General features: G+C 36.2%; 1 protein-coding gene across 2 annotated transcripts; it reads right to left on the reverse strand.

The window, feature by feature from the left end:
• Nucleotides 1–14,471: 14,471 nt before the first annotated feature.
• On the reverse strand, nt 14,472–19,211 carry LOC148009317 (uncharacterized). 2 transcript variants are annotated; one of them, XM_087673605.1, is made up of 2 exons: nt 18,807–19,211; nt 14,472–15,062 (listed from the first exon to the last, which is right to left on the reverse strand). In XM_087673605.1, exons 1-2 carry the CDS (start codon nt 19,201–19,203, stop codon nt 14,476–14,478), a joined length of 984 nt encoding a protein of 327 aa, XP_087529731.1. In that variant the 5' UTR covers nt 19,204–19,211; the 3' UTR covers nt 14,472–14,475. The 2 variants fall into 2 exon arrangements, with proteins under 2 accessions (XP_087529731.1, XP_087529732.1); XM_087673606.1 differs by lacking the exon at nt 14,472–15,062 and adding an exon at nt 16,471–16,583.
• Between the last annotated feature and the right edge of the window lie 1,055 nt (nt 19,212–20,266).

Here is a 20,266-nt window from a genome sequence, read left to right on the forward strand (position 1 = left end):
GTCCTTATATTGCAGTCATTCTCTTATTCATTCTCTACTTTGTATACAGGGCATATGTTGCTTCTCTTAGCATTGATATTACTAAGGGTATATTTGTTATTGATGCACTTTTGTCAGTGGATTTGTTTTCAAAATATGATTTAAATATTGCAAGATTTTTTAAGGACTTCGATAGTGTCACAAACCATCATATTTTTTTTCCATATATTGAAAGGTACTTTCTTCAACATTCTATCTCTTGATGATTTGTCTTTAAGGTTATTTCTCACTTGTGTTTTGGTTTGTAGAGGACACTGGAGCCTAATCTATTTCGACATTCATGCAAGAGAGGTCATTTTTATGAATTCTCTTTTAGGAATCCATGGCCAATCAAGATGTATTGTCAATAAACACTCTTTATTTTATATTTTATTGGATAAAGTTTATAGTATTCGCTAATAAGTTAATATGTGTAGTGCTACTAGACTTGTTACTACTCACTTGGACACTAGCTTTCAAAGCATTGTTCAAAGACCTTTCAAGTTTCTGCTTCAAGAGGTTCCATTGCAAAATGACTTACATAGTTGTGGCTGGAGAGTGGTTTCAAATGCTTCGAGGATAATAGATTCAAAGTTACTAAATGCAGAGGGGTTGAATGTAAGTTTCCTATGCTTTATCCTTTTTATAGTGAAAGTCTCTTGCTACTTCAAATAACTTGTGTGCTTTGTTACACTGCAGAGACTACCCTGAGTCATACATGTGGTGGATCTAGGAGAGGTGTATTGAACTAGTTTTAGAGAGAGCAATTACACCCGGTGGACCCAGATTCCCCTCTCCCAGCTAAAAATTCCAAAGGACAGGCAGCAACGAAGGAAAAAGGCAAGAAAATGGCAACTATCAAGAAAAAAAGTCTCCAAGGTCCAAACAAAAGGGGCCCAAAATGAAGGGCATGCCTAAGCTTTCCCCATTGAAATTTAGTCCATCCCCTCTAAAGCCCAAGGAGAAAAGAGTGCCTAAGGTAATTAATTTCTTCGAGCGACCAAGGAAAACACCTACTAAGAGGAAACTAGAGATGACAGATGAAAGTATGGAAGATGAAGCAACTTTTCCAAAGAAAGGGAGAAATCTTAAGGATGGAGAAGCTAAAGAACAGTCTGAAGATGGAAAAGCCCAAGATCAAAGAGAAGCTAAAGAATAGCCTTATAATTACCAGTTTTTCTATTTGTACTGAAGTAACATTCCCCTTGTGTATATATCTGTAGCGCAATATTCTAACCCAAAATGTAATGATATATCATTTTTATTTTACCCATGAAAGACAATTTTTTATTCATAGAATCATAGAGAATTATAAAGCTTGTACCAAGTCTTTCCTATTAAATTGTACTACAATTTTGTAACTCATGATATAATAAAATCATTTTGCTCCACAAACAGTGATTTGTTATTCATAGAATCACTACAAAGCTTATACCAAGATTTTTTTTAATTGTACTTATCAATGTGTATAATTCCATGTTTCTGGCAGCAATATTCATGAGCAAAAGAAAGATTCAAAATTATTTATACATGCATATTTATGGTCTGAAACTCACAACACTAGGAGGCAAACAACACATACATGATACAAAGCTCTGAGCTCTTTTTCCAATTACAGCACCATTTACCTTGAACTTATATCCAAGAGTAACATTCTCTAGAAACTCCAAGGTCTCTCTTACATCCTTAAGACTCCACTTTGAAGTAATGTTCACCTCCTTTGCTTCTTGTGCGGTAACTTGTACTGTAAGTTTCAATGTCTTACAATCAAAATCTGAATCTAAGGGAACCCAAGCACCCAATCTAGTTTTGTATCTTCTATAATCAAAACCTATGGTAAGAGATTGTCGAGATATATTATAGGATAAACCCAATGATTGAGGGCACATATTGCACCTTATGAAGTCACCTTTGTGGTCAGATTCCTTGACTTTCCAACATAGACCTAAAATTTTGTCCAAATATCCCTCTGAAAATTTTCTATTTAGCCATGAAACCTTCATCCATTGTAAACATGTTGTTTAAAGAAAGCTACAAAAACATGCAAAGGTAAAAACCATGATAAGGTACTCTTCTCAAGATCCTTCCAGGAGTCATAGCATTTTGAAAATCTTGAGAAATCTTGAGTTTAAAACTCTCCATTCTTGCATCATCAGGCATCTCCTAATCCAAAGATGAGAGGATTGGTAACTGCATATCTTCAAGGTATACATACACACCTACTCTTGAAGGAACAATATATTCTGCATAATACACAAAAATTCCACTTTCATGAAAAAACTCGTGGTCTGATCAGCATAAATAATATCTCCAAATTCTTTATGAATGGCATGGAATGTTCCGCTGAGGATCTCCACAGGTTGCCACTCGAAACTTGTTGATGGAAAGATATCTACAACCAACAATCCATTATTTAGCATATGCTTCAAACAAAACCATATACTCACGTAAACCTGACAACTCAAACTGATAGTGTGCTTGCTGGGAAAAACATTCTCTTGGAGCCAAGTGCATATCTCTAGCCATGTAAACATGTTGCACCAAAGAAAACTAGCCTTGAGGCATGGTTTTGAAGGCAAAGATATGTCCCTTCCAATGATATTTGATATCCCCTTGTTTTGTTTTCTTCACTCTGTGAGAGCCCCTGCAAGATGCTAGCATTGTAACCCAATCATTTATAGTAAATATTTTGGGCTCCTAGTCTCCATTTGGGCTCTTTCTATACATGGTGCAAGAGTTTATGGAATGAGAAGGACGCCTTGTGGACGCCATGTAAAAGACAACGAGTATGCAGACAATGTGTAGAGAAAGAAACCTAAAGAGAGAGGTCAAGGAGACAAATTGAAAATACTATGAGCACCAAGAACTTTGAAAATTCTCACGATTTTCAAAATGGTCTTAATTAACTTAACTTTTTCATGTCTTCATCAGAGGATTTGACAGCTTTTATTAGTTAATAGGGGCCATTGGGACTACCAAAACTTGTCAGGGTTTGAAGATTTCAGCTAAATAGGAGGGGAGAACCACAAAATGAACTCTACTATCTCAAAAGCAGAGACAAGAATACCATATTTTTGTCCACGTGGAAAAATATATTTGGCCCTTTCCTTAATCCACAGATTAACAAAAGTGCTGTTTTTAACATTTTTCGGCCCCTATCAAGTATCCTTTGAAGCTGTGAAGTAAGAATTAGCAAAAGCTCTAGTTTTAAAAGCACCAAGAAGACGCGAATTTTTCTACATATTTTCAGCACCCACGATGCATAGTATCAGTTGCTGTTTAACTCAAATTTGGGAGGAGAAATTATATCACCCACTTGCTTTCACTAGTAGGAAATTAGGAATATCTGAAGTTAACTACACGTAGATGGAGAAATTGTGCCTTGGAATGGTCTTTGCAACGAAGAAATTTTGGCATTATATTCTCTATGAGAATATAACATCATTTATGAAGGCGCAAGGACTTAGATTATTGCTCAATAAGTTGCAACCACCTGACCGTTTAACAAAGTGGTTAATCATATTGCAAGTATTTGATTATGAGATTAGGAGCAAGCCACCAAAGTTGCAGGGTATTGTAGAATGTCTTGTGGATTTTCAGGAGCCAAAGGAAAATGTGGATGAGGGAAGTGATATTGAGGGTTTGTTTAGAATCGATATAGCTTCCATCCCTTCTTGTTATGCGGCGAGAATGAATTATTTATCTATAGGAGGATTTGGAGCTACGTTATCAAAGTCTAAAAAGAGAAAAATCAAGCAACAAGCATTATGCTTTTCAATTATAGCGGATGTCTTGTAATAGAGAGGAGTAGATGATATCTATCATCGTTGTGTAGTACCTGATGAGGTGCCATTTATTCTTGAGGAGTGCCATGATTCAGCATGTGGGGGAGATTTTTTTGGCCGACCTATTGCCCATAAAGCTCTCCGTGCTTGATATTGCTGGCCTTCGATATTCAAAGATGTTTTCAGTTATCTTAAGCGCTGCAATGTCTATCAAAGACACAATGCTAGGAAAAATCATAGGCGGTCTCTAAATCATATTTTGGTTAAGTTATCCTTTGAAAAATGGGGTATTGATTTTGTAGGACTAATATATCCTTCATCAACTATGCGAAATCGATATATCATTGTCCCAACGGACTACTTTACAAACTGGTCTGAAGCTGGAACAATGGTGAAGGACAATGCTAAGGAAACAACTAGTTTCATCATGCAGAAAATTGTTTGCCATTTTGGCCGAAGGAAGGAGATTTTGTCCGATCGAGGGACACACTTCTTGAACAATGTTATAGTGGCTCTGAAGATTAAGAACAACAAGACTACCACGTATAATCCTTCAGAAAATGGTTAGGTTGAGGGTAGGAATAAACAATCGGTAGGAATCTTATCTAAAATCGTATCAGAAAGCAAGCGCGATTGGGATAAGAAATTATATGTGGTAGTGTGGGCTTACAACATGACCTTCAAGAGAGCCATAGGTGGCCACATCCCATTCAAGCTAGTGCATGGGGAGGAGTGCCTTTTGCCATTAGAAATAGAGCTCCCCACTATGCGTTTTGCCCTCAATCATTTATTGGGAGAGGAAGAAGTGTTACAGGAACGGTATACTTCCCTGGCACATCGTGATGAGATTCAATTGTAGGCTTTACTACATCAAGAAGTAGAAAATAAGAGAATGAAAGCCCTTCATGATCTTTGGGTTAAGGAGTACAAATTTGTGAAATGTTAGTTAGTGTTGTATTATGATGCTCGAAGGGAGCTCTTTCCAAGAAAATTAGAACCGAAAGGGGATGGACCATACAAGATTGTACATTTAGGAAAGAATGGCTCTACGACCCTTCTAGCGGATTTCTAGGGGATAGAGTTTAAGACTAAAGTTAAATTTAATAAGCTGAAGCGTTACTATGTGTAAGGGCTGTGGTACCTATGCAGGTCCTTTAGGATTTAGCTTTAACGTGTAGTAGGTACCAAGATGAGTGGATGGGATGCATCATTCCTTATTTGGAGCGTCCGTACCTTTGAACAATATTACCACCAAGGTTGAGTGATCTAGTGGAGCAAAGGGTATTAGGTTACTGAGTGGCAAGACAAATTTATGTCAGAAATTAAGGTCTATTGCCACCATTCTAAACAAATTCTGACTAGTACTCCTATTGAGTTCAGCAAGGAAGGACGAATTGTGCTTGTTATACATCCCCTCTCTCCGCTTGATTTTGATTATCATTAGTATGAGTGAGCTGATTAGTATGGCACAGCCTATTAATAATATGGTAGAATAAAATGCCTTGATCATAGGGCTCAATGTATCCCGATGTGGTGGTATCCGTCGATTATTAGTTAAAGGTGATTCGTAGTTAGTAATTAATCAATTAAATGGGACCTATAGTGCGTGAGATCCCATTTTACGGATGTACCATCGTGTAGTCTTGGATATGTTGTATATCTTTGAGACAGTGATTTGTCATCTAGTTCCTCGACAATGGAATCGCTTTGTGGATTCCTTGGCTAACTATGCTTTCGTGGAAGAGGTCTTTATCATTTGTGGTCTAGGGAAGGTCTTGCAATTACCTCCTAACATCATCCCTAGACAAATTTGGGGTCTTCTTGACACCTCATATTTCGGACTTCAATGGTTAGTTTTGGTTATGAGTCAGGTAGCAAGTGAGCACTTTCCTACTCTTCCATGGACGCACAGGATTGTGTATCACATTATTCATCACACACCCCTTGCTACTTATACAGGTGTTTAGCTAATAATCTGATGCAGTTAGTGTAGGGTCTACAAGGCCTTATCCTTGGTCGGTTTTGTGCTTTAGTAGAGTAATTTTAGGACCAAGAGATTGTTTTAACAATGTGTTGTGTTGAATAGTAGTAAAATGTTTTATTTCATTGGGCCAAGAGGGCCAGTTTTGTTGGTTGTGAAATGTCCTATCTTTTTCGAGCAAGAGGGCCATATGTCTATTTGGTGCAGGTACGTTTAATGGTTTTCTTCTTTATTGGATGCATCACACATGTTGATGAAGTTTCTAGAGGGAGCCTTTGTTGCAGAGGAGCTTCTTGTGGCCATTCTAGGTGGTATCGCCCCCTTTCTGAGTTTTTTCCTTAAGTAGATAATGTTATATGTGTTTGTAGGGGTTAATTTCATTTTGTTTGTTGGGGATTGGTGGTTAAAGCATGAAGTCTTCGGATCAAGTTAGGTATATTTGGGGGAGATTTCAATAGTTCTCTACCTCTTCTTAGGACGTTGTCAGGCAATAAAGACTTGTGATAGAGGGTAGTCCTTGTGACCCTGTCCTTCCTACTTGCTAGGCAGTTGTCCTAGGAGCCCCTGCTTGTATGAGGCAGTTAAAGAATCCTGCCAAAATATTGAAAAAAGTAAGTTTTAAAACTATCTAAAAATAAAAATTACAAAGGTGTTTAAAAAGGAGTTATAACCCCTCAATTAGAAAAGAAAAAAAGGAAGAAAATTTCTCAAAGCAGTTGAGTATCTCCTTTCAGAGGCTTGGTAGGTTTCTGGGGATGAGTCAGGCCCAGGGCCATAGACCCAAGGAGGCTGATGCCTTGTCTTCCTTGGGGTAGAAGCTAGCAAAAAAGAAAAGGAAGCAAAAAAAGAAGTGAGTGACAAAAAAGGTTTAAATGTCACCTCTCATGAGTGCTTGGTAGGTTCTTGGGTACTAAGTCAAGACTTGAGACCAATACCCTATTCTCATTGGGTCACTCTATGCTCAACTCTCTCATTTTTACATGCCCAAGTATGAAACCTTGAAGAGAAAATGTGTTCTAAAAAGAGACTATGATGACCAAGCTATAGGAGTCCTCGCCTAGTAGGAGGTCATGGTCGAGTTGTCCTAAGCTAGGTAGATAGTTCAGACCACCACTAAGATGACCTCTTTGATAGGGTTTTTGGCCAGTCCGTGTTAGAGCGATTGGTTAGAAACTCGCTCTGGATTTCTGTTAGATTATGTTGGGCCTATCCCTTTTGAATTTTCATGCCTTGATTTTGTCAGGGGAGAGGGTGAGAGCTGTCGAGTGTTTTGTTGTGTATTTTTCATTTCAACTTGATTGTTTTTATGTTTATGTTTATGTAGATCTTTTTGTGGGTTTTGACGGGCTAAGTCGCCCTATCCTATGGTTTCCAATGAGAGCGGAATTCAAATCCCATTAAAGTGGGGAAAAGAAGTGGAGAAGTGCAAATTCAAGGTGGGAATTGAATCTTGTCGAAAGCAGTAGAGACGAATTTGGCAATTTTTATAAGCTACGGAAGACAATATTTGAAAGTGGTTTCAAAGAGTAGTTGCCAATTTTTCATAAGTTTTCCTAATGTCAAATCGAGCTAGACCAAGTGATTGGTAATTTGAGACCTCAAAATAAATTAGCAGAATTTTTTTGCACTCGAAATAGAGACCGGACAATGGAGATTCGAAAGGCGAGCATTACGAAGGCCAAAATAGGCCACCTTAATGGAACTTTGGGCATGTCCTTTGGGGGGGGGGGTGGGGGGGGGGGGGGACCTGGGCCACCTAAAAATTTTGATTTGTTAGGGGGGAGGCGGCATGATGCTACAGACGCCCCCCCCCCCCCCCCTCCATGACGAATTCACAGAGAAGGCCATGGCAGGCCTATGAAGAACCCCTCCAACAGAGATCATCAATGGATTTCTCCAATTCTTGGCTTATCTTCGCTCATCTCCATTCGTGTAATGGCTGCCTGGTTGCAAAGGACAGCAATCAGTATTTCTCTCTCCTCCTCCTCTCTCCTCTAAAACACAAAAAATCAAGAAGGAAGGGGGATGAAGGATGCTTGTCCAGCATGGACTAAATTGCTCCAAGATCAAAAGGATGCTAAGAGGCAATGTCCAAAACTATTAGGGAATTGAGGATAGGTCTGTTGGCTGCCCATGAACCATTTATAAAAATATGCAACACGTAAATAAGAAATATGCTCAATTTTTACAAAAAAAAACTCATTGTTTTGATGTTTGATGCCTTTCATGATGTGCGCATGGAAAGAAAATTTGTAGGAATTGTGTTTGAAGAGAAAATTTGTAGGAATTATGTTTGAAGAATGTTTGAGGGCTACACATGATAAAATGTATAACACATAGTCATACATAGTTGTAATTAATAATTTGAAACCTAAAATGAAACTTTTAAGAGGAAAAATGAGGGTTTCTTCCGTTTCGAGTTACGGATTGAAGTTCATATGGGATAAAAAACTAATAAAAACCAATGTTCATTCAGCATGATCAGTCAAGTCACAAAAATAAGAAAATATATTTAGGAAAAAATTCAAAAAATATATTTTTTTGTTAATGAACATATAACAAGGTTGGAGAATGAGGGTTAAGCCTCAATCAAACCTTGTTTCTATGTTAGAGTATGATTTTATCAATTTTTATATGAAAAACCACATAAAAATGAATGTTACACCTATCCAATGAATGCAAAACCTAAACGGTAAGAGGGATTGTAAAAGTGAGTCATCACTAAAAATGTTTTAAATTATGATTTATTTGATTATGCATAGCATAGAGACAGATCACCATTTAAATTTAAGAGAGACTAGTAGCACGAGGAAACTCGGTGCTAGTCTCTAGTAATGCCAAAATTATGAGATGCTTGGAAATTATTAAAGGATTTTTTTTGCACCTCACATTCCTATTCTTTTATCATAAAATGTTTGAGCACGAGATGTATCATCCATAATTGCATTACGCATATCACATGGTAACTCCTGGATGCATAGCAATTGATTTCCAATTACATGACCTACACTAAGTTGTGACGAAACCCAAGCTATAGGCTAGATGCTCGAATCTTTGGAAAATTGTCAAGTGAGGAAAATTTATATCTTGGAACAGTTGAAATATATAAGAGTAGAGTGTGTTCATATGTGCTTTATGTTAGAGTAGTGCAGCTTGTGGCAAATCTGCGAGGTGTACGAGAGCGCCAATGGGGCCACAACATTTAGCCAGAGGGGTGCCTCCTTTATGTTTGTATCATGATTGTGTACTACACCAAGATGTGTGGGATCTCCCTCTGAGGAGTAAGGAAAGGACAGTTGTTGGACTATAACTTAAAGCAAATGCAAGATTCATGTTAAATTAGGGTAGTGTACCCCTTGGATGCTCCTAGCTGTGAGGCAGTGTGTGGTTGTCTTGTGAGTATTAGAGAGGCCCGATTAGTGCCTATAGCTATTATCAAGCTTGTTTAAGGTCTCCAAAATACCATTATTGGCACTAGAAGAGATAGAACTCCTCTTCTTAAGGTTATACATAACCTTGCTTCAACTTCATCATATACTCTTACACCTTTCACTGTAGCTTTTAGGTTCATTAGTTTCCTTAGCTCCACAAATTTTTAAACTTTTGGCTATAGGCCTCTAAGAAAATCTCACTTAGATGCATTCATCTAAGTTATGGTTGGTCTATCTCTTCAGTATGGATCCAATTCTAGAGACATGTGTGTCCACCTATTGTTTAGAGGACCCACTTAAATTCATAAACTTCTTTTGCATCTGCTCTTCAAAACCTTTGTACGTGAATTTTGTGAGAAAGGCCATCCCATGTGCCAAAATTTCTTCCTTCTTGTCTCTCATACCATTGAAATGTTGTGCCTTTGAAAGTGGTTGAGAATATCATTAACCAATGCTCTCAGATTGTGGTATTGTTGGCTACACACACTATCATGAACTCTAATACATGAAGATTGGTGTCTTCATTTATTTTCCCTTAGAGATTGAACACCATATTGGAGACTCTGGAAATTTTCCAAGTCCCAATTTCAAACAAGTGATAAATATTTGACCTCGTGGCTAAATCTTGATTCATATTTAAAAGTGAGATTTGAGAAGGTAGCTTATATAGCATTTAGGGTAGACTCCACCTTCAAGTAAGACAACAAGTTTTGACTATGTGGTCAAATAGTAAAGGCATTGGGGGCTCCCAAAGTGCATAGAAATTCTCAAATTCCCAAATATAGTGTTATTGGAAATGGGACTACAATTACTATCCTGTCATACACATGCCAAAGAAAAATCTGGCATGAAAGGGGACCTTGGTTCACCATTGGGACTTCTGTAAAGAGTGTTGCAAGGGCATCAAAGAAGGCTTCTACTACTAGCTTATTCTTAGCTTTGATTTTTACATTCTCTCTTCTCATGTATCTTTAGATTCGTTCTAGTGCTTGCCTCTTTATTGCATCATTCTTTAAGGAGTTGGCTCCACCTAGTTTCTCATGTATCTTTAGATTCGTTCTAGTGCTTGCCTCACATGGTGATGGACTTTCTCTTGTTTGGCCCAGGAAATGCTTATGTACTTCTATGTTGTTTCTTTGAGCTTTTTTCCTAATGAGGTAACCACATTTACTTTGGTCTCAAGGAGCTCTCTCCAGCATCTTGATAGAGAACAAGGGATTCTATTCTTGGTTTTGCCACTTTTCAGCATCATATAATTGGCTTTTGAAAACTCTAATCTCTAGTGTCTTTCTTGAATGCAAAAGAAAAGCATTGCTTATTTGAGGGGTAGTAGTATCCTCATTTGCATCCTTAATTCCTTCCTCATCCTCCATGGCCCATACTAGGAGACAAGTAATTTTGTTGCATATAAGCAACTGCCAATGCTTTTATTGTTGATGGACTAGGGGTATTCCAATGGGGGTAGGCTGTGCTACTCTCACATCTTACTAGTTGGTAGGCTATGCTCCTTCCATGGCTTGCCATGTCCAATGGTGTTCCATTTGATTCTTGGCATTGTATTGGTAAACCTTCATATTTTCGGTAGCAATATGGAAAATACCACATTTTTACATACATAAGGGTATAATATCAAAGGGTTGTTTACAAATTGAATAGAAAAGGGTTATGTTTTATTCAAGAAAGTTTCATATATAAGGATATTTTTAAATAGGCCTTCAATGTACGTGATATAGGGGATATACATATAGTGAACCCCTTGGGATAAGGATAATGGTTATATTGTATCTCATTCAGCCTACAACCCCCTTGAATGATTTATATCACTACCTCACAAAATATAGAGCTCCGCAACTTAGAGAGAGAAGGTATTGGACATTTCAATGGAATTAGACTAAAGAGGTATTACCCTTAGGAAATGCAATACGGGAGCTACCAATGGCTAGGAGAAATGAAAAGTATGTTAAGGTACTAATCTACAATGTTATGTTGCTAGCACTCAAAGGTTTACCTTGCTTTTCAATACTTTTTATTGGGTGCACATACATAGTCTAGAGAGAGGACATCATTTTAAATAAGCAAAACATGGTCAATACTTTTTCTCTTATTCTCTTTTCTAGGAAATGTCGTGTTAGTGTAACATCTTTATAATACTACTATACCCTCTATGGGCCATATAATATATTTTGAAAATTCCCTTTGAATATTGTACAAAGTGTCTTGAATTATAAATACACTATGGTATCTTTGCTTTTTGGAATGCATTGATCAACTTTTTCAAATAGATTTAACCCTTTTCATGATGTAGCACTAAGTCTTTTGGGTTATGATTTTTAAGTGTGGTAGCAAGTGTAACCGCAATAACAAATGGGTCTTAGTGACAACACTTGTAGTCCCACAATTGTGGCCTAGGTTCTCATGTTACTTTTAATTTCTATTGATGGATGTAGATAATACTTGCTTAGACATAGGAGTACCACCAACTACTACTATTTACAAAATTTAACATTTTGTATACATTTTTGTTTTAATGATATTTTATTTAAATGTATTCTCAAAGGATTTTTGGGTTATGATTTTTTAGTGCCTTAGCAAGTGTGATCGCAATAACAAATGGGTCATAGTGACAACACTTGTAGTCCCAGAATTGTGGCCTAGGTTCTCATGTTACTTTTAATTTCTATTGATGGATGTAGATAATACTTGCTTAAACATAGGACTACCACAAACAACTAGTATTTACAAAATTTAACCTTTTGTATACATTTTTGTTTGAATGATATTTCATTTAAACGTATTCTCAAAAGTTAGATTATCTCTCTTTTGTATCCAAAGGATCTACTTCATATATATACATACATCACATTGGATGTCATTGAATTAGTTATTGGATTTACGATAGCTTACTATGTTTTCAATAATCGTATATGATTCAAATTTTTATGAGGGGATATTTATATTTAACAGACACACACACACCCCTCGTACTACAAGAAGTTATGTGTAATATGATTATATGCGCGCTTAGTTAATGTCATTAAAGCAAAGTAAAGTTGGTATCTTGTAGCCCCATGTAGCACAATATAGGTGAAATAACTCAAGTGATGTTAGATGTAATGTGTAGGGCATCATGAGATGTTAATGCCAAAGGAGTGATGTTTTTATGCAATAGCATGATAACTTCACCTTATTTGAATTGAAACATTTCCCACATAGCGAGCAAGTTACTACATGACAATAACATAGAAATCCTTACATTACATCTTAGGAGCACTCATGGCTATGTCTTCTCTCTAAATTTTGATCCTTTGGCTACTCAAGTATATGATAGTATATGTCTTTTGTACATTGATTGCCTTGTGAGTGGTGAATTAGAGTCTCATATATATTACATAACATTTCCCTTATGTGTGATCAAGACTACATGCTAATAGTGATTCATGTGGAAGTGATCAAGAGTGCATATTAATAGTGATTGCCTTCATAGTGGTTTAGATTATTAAGCTATGACTACTAGCTTAGCAATAATGATTTAAAAAGTCAAAAACACCAAATCATTATGTAGCTATATTGGGTAAGTAATCATTTAAATACATATTAAGTTGACTAAACTGACAAAGTCACATAGTGTATTGACTATATTCATATATATTTATTCACATTCTAACATATAATTTGTATAACTACATTTATATCTATTATTAGAACTTGCACAATTTCTTGTTCTAAGGAAAATCCAATAATTCCAATGCTCTAGATGGAAAAAATAAAATGATTTTTTATTATTAACAATGAAATAATAATTTATCCATGACTATGATTGAAAATAGTTTGAATTTTTGTATTTCCAATTATACATAATGGAATTGCAAAAGGCAATCAAAACATATCATTAATATTTGAAAGATGCTTCTCTCTTTCATGCATACTCTTGAGTAGAGAGGTAAGGGGATGTGGCAAAAGAAATTTGGATGAGTCGAAAGTGATGAAAATTATTCCTTTGATAGAGGTGTTAACTCACACTTAAACTGCATTTAGTATGCAATCTAACAAAGTTTTCATTAGCCTCCATGAAACTCTAATTGGTGAGGATGTACCCTCTTGATGGTATGATTGAGAATGGTGATGGTTTTCTAATGTATGACCTAGAAGGATGACGGTGACGGTTTAATGTATATGGAATTTTTAAGATCTTTATGTATGGGAATATTGACATTGATATCTACAAAAATCTTGTAGGGAAGAACTATTGTTTCCCCAAGAGAAAAGGATGTGTTAATTAGTGAAATATAGTGAAAAGTTGTTCTCTAGCCTTCTACTTTATGTGTCATGTCCCTTGGGATGGAGATTTTACTAGATGATAACTTTAGATATACTATACTAAGCTATATTTGTAGAAGTTTTCTTCAATGGGAAAATGTTTGCTTTGGATACTAGCCTCTATGGGAGGATTTAAAGGAAACATTATATATGCTTAACATGGACTTGGTGATTCTTCCCTAGATTATCTAGTAGATCATATATTCATTTTTAAGTATCTCGTTTGGATTGTGTTTCTTGGACTACTTGATTGGTTAGACGGAAAAACTTCCATATTGGCTAAATTCTTAGCAAGATTCTTGGGAAGTTGATTTTGTCCATAAAGAGCTATCAATGGCATCATTTATGCTTTTGAGAAACATGCCTATAGTGTATGGTTTAGAAGGAATGCATTGTTTAGTTCCCTAAAGATTTCTTTTGCAAATAGAATGGAGATGCTTGTTGAAGTCATGTTCTCTTTGTTTCTTGATTATTGCTATACATACGTGAAACTTAGCATTTTGCTAGAGCTATCCTAAGAAATCTACTATAAAAAAGAGAAGATTAGGATTTGAAACATTAAAATTCTCTCTTATTAAACCTTAACTTAAAACCACATGTCATATACAAGCTCCAAACAATTTAAAATTATATTATATCCTATGTAACTTGAAAAGTACAAATTGCAAGCACACAAATTTTAATTTGGTGTGTAGGTTTATAAAGTACTAATCACTATAGTGCTTGTTGGAGAAATATTACAAAGACTGGAAGTATTGGATATAATTTGGTGCATTTTTTCACATATTATAATAAAGCTAAAATCCTTTAGGATGAACTCAAAATATTGCATCAACAAAATTGTAGTATTGGTATGTATTTCAAGAAACAAAGAATGCCATGTTCATTCAAATAAACTATAGGACTATGGCAACACTATAAAAGAATATGGAGCAATCATAATTCATGTATGAGTGGTTAAAGCCCTAACAATAGTCTCCATACATTTTGCCATAGAATTTATGGATTCTAAGATTTTTCCAACAGTTTTCTTCTCAAGTACTACGCATTGTTGGAGATCAATGTCATCTTGAGGTATGTGTCTCTTTTCCTCATTTGGAATAGATGTTGCACAAATCGAAGATGTAACTGGAACTAATCCAAAATGTTCATTTACATGGAAAGATTTCGGATCTTGAATTTGGAAAAAATTTTCATTTCCATAATTTTCATTTGGCTTTGAGTATAATATACCTTCATTATGTTGTAATTGAACACCAGAACCATTTGGTGTTGGATCTTCATCGATATAATGACTTGGGTAGTCAAAGTGATCCAAATCGTCTTCTTGCTTTATCCTTTTCTCTAAAAGGATGTTGGGGCTTTCTTGAAAATGCTTTTGGCCCTCCTTGGTTGTGTGATTCAAGATGTTCTCTAGCATGTAATTGAGACCACCATTTTCCACTCTTATTCTCTTGTCTTTGCCCTCATCTTGATGATTTATAAGTAGCTCACGCTTCTTTGTTGAATCATGTGAAGAGTTTCGATTTCCTATAATCATGGACAAAACTTATCAACTAGAACTATGGTAGAATTTTCAACCAAACTACTACGACATTTGTTATAATCAAGAATTTTTAATTACTTCATAGAAAAAGAAAGAATTTTCAAAACATTGCCATGGGGAAAATCACAAGCCCATGGGGAAAATCGCATTGCCCATGAATTTTTAATTACTTCATAGAAAAAGAAAGAATTTTCAAAACATTGCCATGGGGAAAATCACAAGCCCATGAATTAACCATTTTGTCTGGTATGAGCTAGCATAATGAGAAATTGAATATCTTAATAAGGTAAGATAGTGGTAATTAGACACATTATTCAAGATAGAAATTGATGGCAATACAAAGAATGTGATAGTACCTAGACATTAAAAATGAATTCTTTCATGTCCAAGCTCTTTTTCTTATGTACTTCTTGTGAAGTCCATGTGTTATCTCCTACATGTGTTAATAAAAATATCCATTGGGGAGTGGACATTGTGGCAGATAAGGTTAAATAAAACACAAAAATATGAATGATCTTGAATTATCTTGATTAATGTTGGATAATAGTAAAATTTTAAGGAAGATCATGTGTTATTTCCTACATGTGTTAAGACCATTGGAAAGCTCTCTAATAACCAAAAAAATTTGACATTCTAGTATATATAGTTAAATAAAAGAAAGAAAACCGATAATTTTAAATGAAAATATAGAAGGTATTACAATTTTCTTTGTTCAATAGAAAAACTTCTACATGTTCTTTATTTTAAAGTGAAGTTTCGGTAGTTTGCATTATGTACATGCTCAAACATGCATGCACACTTGCATGTATGTGTACATGTTGCACATGCACTCACATGCATGCATGCATAGTCCTGCACCTCCTACATCCATTCATGCATGCATATGCTCATGCTAATACACCCACACACCCACAAGCACACTTGTGTATGGGTGGATGTGCATGCATGCGCACACGAGAGAGAGAGAGAGAGAGAGAGAGAGAGAGAGAGAGAGAGAGAGAGAGAGAGAGAGAGAGAGAGAGAGAGAGAGAGAGAGAGAGAGAGAGAGAGAGAGAGGTATTCATACACATGGGCACACAATGTTAGATGTGACTTCACACATTACCATTCCATGCACACAATTGGCTATGAAATGACATGGCTATAGCAATGCATGCACATGCGCATGTGCATGTGTGTGCACACACACATACATGAATGCATGGAATGATAGTAAAAGCACATAAACCTTGATAGTTTACAAATTTAATGTCTAGTTGATGCTTTTACAAACTAGTTTAAGATTCTTGTGTCCATTCACTTTACAAGGTCAAAGTTTAGATTGTTATTCACTTTAGAAGGTTAATGTCCAATCACATTCTTTGCTGCATCCATGATACTCAGTTTAGAAGGTCAATGTCCAATCACATTCTTTGCTGCATCCATGATACTCAGCTTAGGTTCTTATGTCCATTAACTTTACAATGTCAAAGTCAAATAGCATTCTTTGTGTCGATGATTGTAGGCTAAAACATAAAGGTCAAAGTCAACTCACATTCTTCTTTGCATCCATGATTATATGCCAAAACATAAGAACCAGTTAACTAGTTGAGATGGTGAAAGGGAAAAATCCATGCCCTTGGGAAACTATATCTAATGACCATATCATGTCCGCATCCATTTGTGCATGAAATATTAACATGTTAGATATTTTAGTGCAATTTTAGATTGTTCGCTATTGCATATGGAACTTCATTAGGTCTTGTTATAACTTGGAATATGGAAACTAAGTTACTATAGAAAGTTTAATATATTGAAATAATGTGCATAAATCTATCTAAATAATGTATGTAGTCACATAATAGTTCACATTTCTAAGGATATCAATATACAAAAAAATTCTACCAAGAATGTTGAAGTGAGAGGAAAAACTAGAATGAATGGAGATATGATACTTGTTGGAGGCTTCTAAAAACTGAATTCATTGAATCATAACACATTAAGAACACTAAAGTGTGATGGAAAAATAGAAAGAATGGAAATATGATACATGATGGAGCCTATACTTAGGATGTTGCAACCTAAAATGAGTAAAATGAGAGGGGAAAGGAGAATGCAAATATGATTCTTGATGGTAAACTGAGTGGGAAAATTTAGAAAGAATGGAATATGATACTTGGAGGCTATTTTTAGGTTGTTGCAACCTAAACAAAAAAATTCAATGAACTTTAATTCCTTACAATCATAATCTATTAAAAATGAGGGATATGGAGAGTGCAAATAGAATACTTGGAGGCTATTACAAATGAATAATGTAAATGAAAGGCTTGTTGGAGCTTATAAATAGCTAGCAACCATTTATGGGAAGAGGATTAAATCAAAAGAGATACATTTAAGTGATGTACATGAAGAATAAATAAATATTGATTTTATATCATTGATCTAGTAGTGTCACAAATAACTATATGTATATCTAGTCTAAAACCTTTAATATTTCCATAGAATACTTGAAAAATGGGATGTCTTAATAGATAAACAAATGCACCCTTACATTTGATCAAATTGCATACTACATATATATATATATATATATATATATATATATATATATATATATATATATATATTGGTAGAGTATATGCATTAGGTTAATGCAAGGATTCCTATTTTGAAAATAGATTGCTTGCATTGAGAGCAAACACAATGTTGTGAGAGATAAATAGATGTAGCATTACACTTTTTTGAACATATTACAATCATTGTACATTAAAAGGTGATGTATCGTATTACACCTAGAGTAATGCATCAAGACAATGAATCCACTCTAATGAGCATATACATATTTATGGTATGATATGTTTATGGCACTTGTCATACAAGCTCAACAAAACAAAAATGGATCTATAATGTTTAGGATATAACCGCCTATAAAGATATTCACACACTATAAACTCAACATACACTTGAACTCAAAGAAATTGGAGATCCAAAGAGAAACATAGTCCAATACAAATTAACTAGATTAAAAACAAGATACTATTTAACATCCTAATAAGGGTGAAAAAGAGAATAAGGTCGCATTTACAATGCAAGATTACTTCGAAACATAGTGAAGGCATTTTGCATTAGTAGGACTCACATTTAAGGACATACATAGGTGTTGGCACTAGGATGACACAAATATTAATAACCTATATTAGCATTGCAAGCTTCGGGATATTGACATGTAATGTGGAACCGAATGATAAGTCTAAGAAAAAGATAAGATGTGAAGTTTCAATAAAGCATAGACATAAATATAAAGAGCTCATTGGAAATGAGACGATAGAGAAAGCAACAAAAAGGGAAAGTTTCAAGGATTCTTAAATTGCACTTTGTAGCTATCCCCTATTGGCATGTGTGATGAATATTTTAGCCTTCCAAGTGCAAAAGCCTTCTCATGTGTAAGGAAGTTCTTCTTTTCATTATGGTACTATAAATGCATGATTTTATAGAAGATTAGATATGAGATATGAGATATGATTATATTTCAAGCATTTGAATGCTTTCACAAGGAGCCACAATTGTAGAACATGCAAGCACCCTTGCAACTTTATGTACTGGAAATCAAGAGTAATGAGAAAGCGAGCCTTTACTTCAAGTGACGTTTTTATGTAGAGGCAATGTGATGTGATATGAGAACCACCTGGGTTGGGTGGGTTACCAGTAGTAGATTCAATGGAGTTAGGGGGGGGGGAGAGAGAGAGTACCTGCATCGCTGAATGCAAAGAGTAGGGCCGTGTACACCGTCCGATTGAAGGAGAGGGGCAATCCAGCGGCTCTCCGTTGCTCGCGGGAGAGGAGCCAATAGTCGCGCTGCAGCTGCTGATTGTGGCAGTAGATAAGGCGCCAGGGCTTCAGCAGGTTCTTCCACTTGAGGAAGCACTGTAGGTGGTCCTTGGCCGGGCTGCCAGCCAGCTTGCGGTTGTAGCAGTCCGCCACGTGGCACCACCGGCTTATGGGGTGGCGGCGCTGGCTCTGCAAGAGGAGGGCCGGGGTGGCCGCCACCACGCCCTCCCGCTCCAGCGCCTCCCGCCTCGCCTCGATCAGCCGCACCACCTCCTCCACGCTCCACTTGCTGCGATAACTCATATTGCTATCCACCATGCCACTACCCCTCACCATCTTCCGTCCAATATTGCTATTATCCTTATTATCATCGTTGTTATCTGTAATTACTACAGTTCCAGCTCCACCCTCTGATCTTGTCGACGCCCTCATCATCAGCTCTTTACCATTGCTGTTATCTTCATTCGTCCGCGTCGCCATGCTTTCCTCTACTACGTCGACTCCACCAGTGATTTTGCGATGTATTATCGCACTCCACGAGCTGCCTGTAACATTGCATCAGTAGAGCTTCGCACCAGTTCATCGTATCAGCAATAATAAGCATCTCTCTCTCTCTCTCTCTCTCTCTCTCTCTCTCTCTCTCTCTCAAAATCAGGTAATGCATCTAAATATCTTCCCGTGCTTTCTTTGTATTTCCTTCATTATCATCGTTTCCATGCAGTATTTCATTGCCACTATATTTCTTCATTCTTTAACATCGTCTAGGTCTAACACCTTCCCATTATATTTCTCATGTAACAGCTACAGAGTTGTAGTTCTTCATTCTCAAACATCATCTGGTTCTAACACAGGCTTCCCATGATATTTCTCACGTAACAACTATGGAGCTCAAAGATTCTCCTACGTTACGAGCTGCATAAGTCAAAATCTTGTCATCTAATTTAATCGAAACAAGTTTCTGTGAAACGAATCCTTCTATAAGTCAAAAATATATCAATTTCTATAAGTCAAAAATATATCAATCAAGCTAGACCAATCATGGAATGATGGAAAGCAAACGTTGCAAAACCAGACCATTAATCGTGGGAATATATTGTATGGTTAGAACTCCTTATGTGGTCATGAACACTCCAAGTATCTTTGACGCAGTGGATGAGGCTTAGCCTCGGGGATAGAAATACTAAAACAGAGATCAGCAGTTTATCAAACCAGCACATTTATTTACCTTAGTGGGAGATATAACACAGCAGCCGTTCCTATTAATCAGAAAATCCTTATTATTCCCAGGTTTTCTTCACACGTTCTCATCCTAGCATTCTCAAGTATCCTTAGTGACAACGATGTCGGGGATTACAGTCAGCCACACGGCCCACAAACTTCA

Source organism: Lygodium microphyllum, unplaced genomic scaffold, assembly GCF_053477565.2.
Source record: "Lygodium microphyllum isolate KBCC unplaced genomic scaffold, Lygodium_microphyllum_v1.1.10 scaffold_31, whole genome shotgun sequence".
In the NCBI taxonomy this organism is placed as follows: Eukaryota; Viridiplantae; Streptophyta; class Polypodiopsida; order Schizaeales; family Lygodiaceae; genus Lygodium; species Lygodium microphyllum.